The 6,652-nt window shown below is 41.3% G+C and overlaps 1 protein-coding gene across 7 annotated transcripts in view; it reads right to left on the bottom strand.

Annotated features, from left to right (window-relative positions):
• DLC1 (DLC1 Rho GTPase activating protein) overlaps positions 1-6,652 on the bottom strand; it is a 522,866-nt gene that overhangs the window by 19,329 nt on the left and 496,885 nt on the right. For all 7 annotated transcript variants that reach the window (XM_032288334.1, XM_032288335.1, XM_032288333.1 and 4 more), the window contains one exon: positions 1,333-1,396. In XM_032288334.1, coding sequence (XP_032144225.1) covers positions 1,333-1,396 — 64 coding nt within the window. The remainder of the gene's footprint in view (positions 1-1,332; positions 1,397-6,652) is intronic.

Raw genomic sequence — 6,652 nt, forward strand, 5'->3', positions numbered from 1 at the left:
GTCTTTTGCTGGAATATGTTTATCTTCCCTCTCGCAATTAAAAAGTTAGTTTTCAAAACACTAAGAAGCATGGCAACTTAAATCTCCAGATGCTAAAAATTTATAAGATCTCCTACTGGACTAAAGGGGCCATGAATCAAGGTGGGTCATTACTCAGCTTCAGTCTATTAACAGTGCTTTGGAGCTTCTTACCAGTACCTTTTCTTCCCTTCCCCCATAAGACATGAGGGCTAGTGTTCAGGCCACAGCTGTCCTGTGAAGTTTCAACGTCAGACACGCTCCAGCCAATTTAACAAGGCTTCACAAATACCCAGCCCTGACAGCCTGCGGTTTTCATAAACACTAAGGAACATCTTTGCTGATAATTCCCAATTTATGTACAGGATTCAGGGATATGCTGTCACATGGACTATTGCATCTGGGCCTTTTCGGCAGCATATCAAAGGGTACAATTAAGTATGATATATATCTTTTCCACTGGTGTGGAAAATATCCTATGACCCAAGTTTCACAGGACAGTGAGTGGCAAGCATGGGGCGCTGGCTTATAGGGCTCTTCTACACAGCTCAGTGGGCGCTGAAGTTCCAGTCCATTTGTTTAAAAGCTTTAACTCCCAAAGAAGGCAATGTTTTTCAGTTCAGGGACTCTGGCGTAATTAAAATTTGTACCCGGAAGTCAGAAATATGTTCTTTGACCAGACTTATTTCTGTTTACTCTAATTTGTGACACTTAACTCCTAGTACTACACCTACCTCCTCTCCTAAGATCACATAAAAAGTCTTCACAACTCACACACAGAAGAAAATACCATCCAATTCAGTTCTGTACCATTTGACTAAAATGTGTAGGATTTCCTGCCTTCTCCTCTTCCTCCTCCAATTCCTTTCCTCCCTCCAAATCTCTTATTATTCTTCAATATCTCACAAATCAGCCTTCACTTTCCACAGCTCTGAAGCACAGTTATTGTCATGTTTGGGAAGACAGAAGAGTGGAAATAAACTTCAGTTTGTTTCCTCTAATGAGCAATGGAAAAATCCACTGGGATTCCTTAAGCATGATCCCTTTATTACGTAGCAGGCATTGAGTTAATATGCAAAATAATCAATGATGTGATGAGCTCAAAAACAACAGATAAAATAATGTAATGGGCTAGTTGCATCTCTTGGCTTCAACTACATAAGGCTATCAGTCTGGATGATACCATTCAAGATGTAGATGCTTGCAGAACAAGAAAGTTAAGAGTTTGAGAAGCAAAGCCTATTACAAAACACATCATTCACTTTTCTGTTCACCCCTTTCCCTCTAATTCTATTACCCAATTTGTATACTCACTCGTTTCCGATGAGGACTAATTTCTAGCTTCATCACCGCACATTTGTTTAAAGTATTTAGACGCCTATACAGCAAAGAAACTCACGTTAGCAAAGACAGACAACCACTCGTGAATGAGTGGATAAATACCTGTTTGTAAACATTTCATCTATTTAAAGAGTTTCTTGGAACTTAGTAATGTCTAATACCTCGAATAGTTTTAGAAACTTCTTTAAAAAGTGAGTTGTTTAAAAATAGCTTCATATTTAAGTTTTTCACTTTAGTTTTTATATTTCAGTGTAAAATGCCATACGGCTATGATACTATCAAGTCTCTCTGATTCTTCAACTCTCAATGAGTTGTTCTCACTGAGAAAAATCATTCTTCCAGTAATTCTTAGGTTGAGCCATTATGGAGCACCACACATGGGGCCAAAAAAGAAGTTTGTGGCTGGGTGCAGCAGCTCACATCTGTAATACCAGCACTTTGGGAGGCCAAGACAGGCAGGAGTTTGAGACCAACCTGGCCAATATGGCAAAACCCCATCTCTACTAAAAATACAAAAATTAGCTGGGCATGGTGGTGGGCACCTGTAGTCTCAGCTACTTGGGAGGCCAAGGCAGGAGAATGGCTTGAACCCGGGAGGTGGAGGCTGAACCCAGGAGGTGGAGGCTGCAGTGAGCTGAGATCATGCCACTGATCTTCAGTCTGAACAACAGAGCTAGACTCCATCTCAGACAAAAAAAAAAAGAAAAAAAGAAAAGTTTGCGAAGTCTGCTTTCATAGAAATAGAAAGAGCAACAGGAACCAAGTTGAGTTTTTAGCAAAATAAACAGTGTCTTGTATCTCAAATCAAAACTCGACTTTAAAAAAATTAGCTTTAGTTATCTCCAATCAATCATAATCTTGGACAGCCTGTTCAAAATTGTAAGAGTCCTTGCACAGAAAGGAAATTGGAGACCTCGAATATCCGATATTTAGAACAGCTAGGATAAAATAATGTGTACTATAGTCACAGTAATAGGACAACTGAGCATCTAAAGAATTTGCATACTGTAACTTCAGGGATCCAAAATGTTAAAAATTAAGCCCTCAGGTCAGATTCTTCTTTGCAACAGGCATCCTATTGTAATTTTGATACCAATACCTCTGCCAAACGGCAACATCAATTTAAAATTAGGGAAATTAAATTTCATTGAAAATAAAACACTTACAAAAACACCAAAACCTCATGGGGAAATAATGCAATAGTTGAAAAATACTCTTTAAATATGATGGACTAAATGGTATGTGCAAATATGAATAACAGCCCTCCAGGCCCCAATTTTCCAGACATCTCCAGGATGATCATCACTTAAGTCTTCCTCCGATGAACCTGTAATGTGTCTGTTTGCTATCTACTATCACCAGTTTTCCAGTTTTTCCTACAAATTGGAATTCTTGCATTTTCATCAGATAAGAGCATTTCATTTGCACAAATTCCTGGGAACCATGAGACCTCCTCAAGGCTTTATCTTCCTGATCCTGTTCTCGCAGTGTGCCTAATAATGTTGATGCAACAGAATAGAAAGTATTTTCCCCTGCCTGATAAGCCTGACTTTGACTTCATAGCTTATGTGGTAGCCTGTTTATAGAGTAAACAAAGATAGCACAGAGCGCCTATGTTCAGAAAAATTCTCTCTGTTCATAGGGAGGAAAAGAAAACAAATAACTAAGAAAAAGTCTGCACACTTTAAAATGAGAGAATATAAGGTCCCTCTATTAGGGGTATCAATTACTTAAATGACTTACACCCACAGTGTTTTAGTTCTCAAATGTTTTCAAGATTTAAAGAACCTGAAATAGTTACAGTTAGCCTTAGGTCTGGGTTCCATTCATCAAATCTGTAATCAAATACTCAACGTGACTTCATTTGGACTTTAATGGTTGAGGGGTGTTTATAACCAAATTTACTAGACATAGAGGCCTATGGGGCCAGGGAAGGGTTTAGCTTCACAAACTCTAGATTTGAGTCAAAGGAAAAGGACCCAGGAGGCCAGTTCTATAAAGGTCAGTGTTACTTTTTGATGTTGGTAACACCCAGCTAATGGAATTACAAACCTAAAGCCCAGAGTTTATACCCTAGAGCTTCTGTGGTTCTCATTTGTCCCAGAGGATGACCCCCAAAGAATGTACTCTGCTGGGACCTTGTTTACTAAACAGAGATAGTACTGATATGAAATCATAGTTCCAGATACACAGACCGAAGCCTACTGTGGGCCAGGCACTATGCTAGGCATTTCCTATGTATGACTTCATCTTCGTCCTCCCAGCTGCCCTATGGTACAGATACTATGATTTACTCACATTTTACAGAGGAGGAAATGGGGCTTGGGGAGGTCACAGATCTTGTCTGACTCCACATGATTAAAACATGGTGGCTCTCAAACCCAGTAACTTCTGTGTTCCTTTCTTTTTATTTTTTTTTGGAGACAGAGTCTTGTTCTATTGCCCAGGCTGGAGTGCCATGGCACGATCTTGGCTCACCACTACAACCTCTGCCTCCCAGGTTCAAGTGATTCTCGTCCCTCAGCCTCCAGAGCAGCTGGGACAACAGGTGTGCGCCACCACACCCAGCTATTTTTTTTGTATTTTTAGTAGAGATGGGGTTTTGCTCTGTTGCCCAGGCTGGTCTCGACCCCCTAAGCTAAGGCAATCCACCCACCTCCACCTCCCAAAGTGCTAGGATTACAGGCATGAGCCACTGTACCCGGTCATCTGTGTTCCCTTCTAACATAAATATTAATGATAGTAATAAATGAAAGCAATTTATATCCGAAGGGATTCCTCAGAGGCTGAAATGCTGAAATTCCTAACCCATCCATCCAGAAACCTGGGACTTTCCCATCCCCCTAAGGACCCTCCCAGGCTGGGCTCCACAGGAATGTCTCTCTTATCTTCTGGGCAACTTGCACCCTGCTCTGAAGAGGGAGGAGCACAAGGCTAGCCTATCAAAGGTTCAAGAGCTTCTCTGCGTGGGGCTGCAGGAGCCCAGATAAAAGCATAGCAAGAGGGGACCTGGGCCCCACCATATTCAAAGTAAAAACAGAGGAAAAATAAAGAAGAGAAGACAGAGAAGGGGAAAAGAAACAATTTTCCAAGTAAGACTCTCACAAGTAAAAATAGTTCCAATTCTTAAAGATATTTTCCTGGAGTCTGTGCAATTGCTTTAAAAAATTACATGCTACTTCCATCCCTTCCTCCCTCCCTCCCTCTCTCTTTTTTTTTTTTTTTTTTTTTGAGGCAGGGTCACTCAGGTTGGAATGCAATGGTGCTATCATGGCTCAGTGGAGGCTGAACTTCCTGGTCTCAAGGGATCCTCCCGCCTCAGCCTCCCAAGTGCTGGGACTACTGGTATGTGCCATCATGCCTGGCTAATTTTTTATAGAAATGGGGTCTTGCCATGTGGCCCAGGATGGTCTCCAACTCCTGGAGGCTCAAGTGATCCTCCCACCTGGCCTCCCAAAGTGCTGGGATTACAGGAGTGAACCACTGTGCCCGACTACATGCTTGCCTTTTAACAGATCAGAAATCGTAACGTTAAAATACGCTCTAAGGCGGGCTGCTTTACAAGGCTCAGGCATCTGACGGGCTGTTTTACAACAAAGTGCATACTGCAGATTACAGTGTGGAAATCTATTTTTCATTATACAACTATGACTTGCTGCACATAATTATTTGCTGTGTTTACAGAAGGAATCATTTTTAATTCCAAAGAAAAATGGCAATTTGGAATATTTTTCAGAAGCTGTAGAAAGGCAAGCAATAGAAAGAACGTTTCACAAAAGGTATCCTGGTAGTGAATCACAGTTAACAATACTCCCTGCATATGCTTCAAGACACAGTGAATCACTCCTCCCGTATTACTATTGAATACAACTCTCATAATCTTGGCCTTATCATTGGAATTGCATTATATAGTAAAGCAAGCAAGATAAGGCCAAAGCCATTTCTCCAAGGGAACAGATACATGAATCCCTTAGAGTGTGAGTGTAAAAATGCTGGTTAGCAATCTAAATCCAAAAAAACTATAATCCCACACTCGTAACTTTTGGTCATTCCAAAATTTTTTTGAGACAGGGTCTTGCTCTTGTCACCCAGGCTGGAGTGCAATGGTCCGATCTCAGCTCACCGCAACCTCCGCCTCCCGGGTTCAAGTGATTGTCTTGCTTCAGCCTCCCAAGTAGCTGGTACTACAGGCAAGCAATACCACGCTCGGCTAATTTTGTATTTTTTTTTTTTTTTAGTAGAGATGGGGTTTCTCCGTGTTGATCAGGCTGGTCTCAAACTCCTGACCTCAGGTGATACACCCATCTCGGTCTTCCAAAGTGCTGAGATTACAGGTATGAGCCACTGTGCCTGGCCAGCCAAACTTTATATTTAAGACAATGTCATTGTTCTTATAAAATCTGTTGAGTCTACAAGTCTTCTTGCCCTTAGTAGAAAAAGAAGCTCTGGCCGGGCACAGTGGCTCATGCCTGTAATCCCAGCATTTTGAGAGGCCGAGGCAGGCAGATCATGAGGTCAGGAGATCGAGACCATCCTGGCTAACATGATGAAACCCTGTCTCTACTAAAAATACAAAAAAATTAGCTGAGCATGGTGGCAGACGCCTGTAATCCCAGGTACTCGGGAGGCTGAGGCAGAAGAATCGCTTGAAACCAGGAGGCAGAGGTTGCAGTGAGCCGAGATCATGCCACTGCACACTCCCACCTGGGGACAGAGGGAGACTCCATCTCAAAAAAAAAAAAAAAGTAGCTCCTACTTACTTCTTGACAAAAGGAGCTGTAAGATCTATAAATGTCACAGGTACATGAACACTTTAAGAATAATGCTAGAGAATATATGGGATCACTTATAATATCACTGCATAAAATATAGTCCAATACAAGGGGAGGAGGTAGGTAGAAAAGATTTTGTAAACTGTTTAAGTTGCATTTCTGCAGCCATATTACCACATGTATTTAACAGCTGTTCAAAAAAAATCAACAAGGCAAAGATTACAGTCTATAAAAAGTCTGTCAATTTAGAGAACTTCCAAATCACAGGGCAAAATTTCAAACAATACCGTAGTTTCATTATTTCCTGGCCCTTGAATTCCACAGGCTAAGAAGGCATTTGGAAGAGGCAGTGACTATCACATCATCAGTATAACAAGTATTTCAACTACACTATGCAGCCGACAGCTGAGCACTTGTAACCTGTTTTTTTTTTTTTTTTTTTTTTTTTGAGACGGAGTGTCACTCTTGTTACCCAGGCTGGAGTGCAATGGCACGATCTCGGCTCACCGCAACCTCTGCCT

This window comes from Sapajus apella, unplaced genomic scaffold (assembly GCF_009761245.1).
Source record: "Sapajus apella isolate SASKATOON/1434 unplaced genomic scaffold, GSC_monkey_1.0 scaffold21, whole genome shotgun sequence".
In the NCBI taxonomy this organism is placed as follows: Eukaryota; Metazoa; Chordata; class Mammalia; order Primates; family Cebidae; genus Sapajus; species Sapajus apella.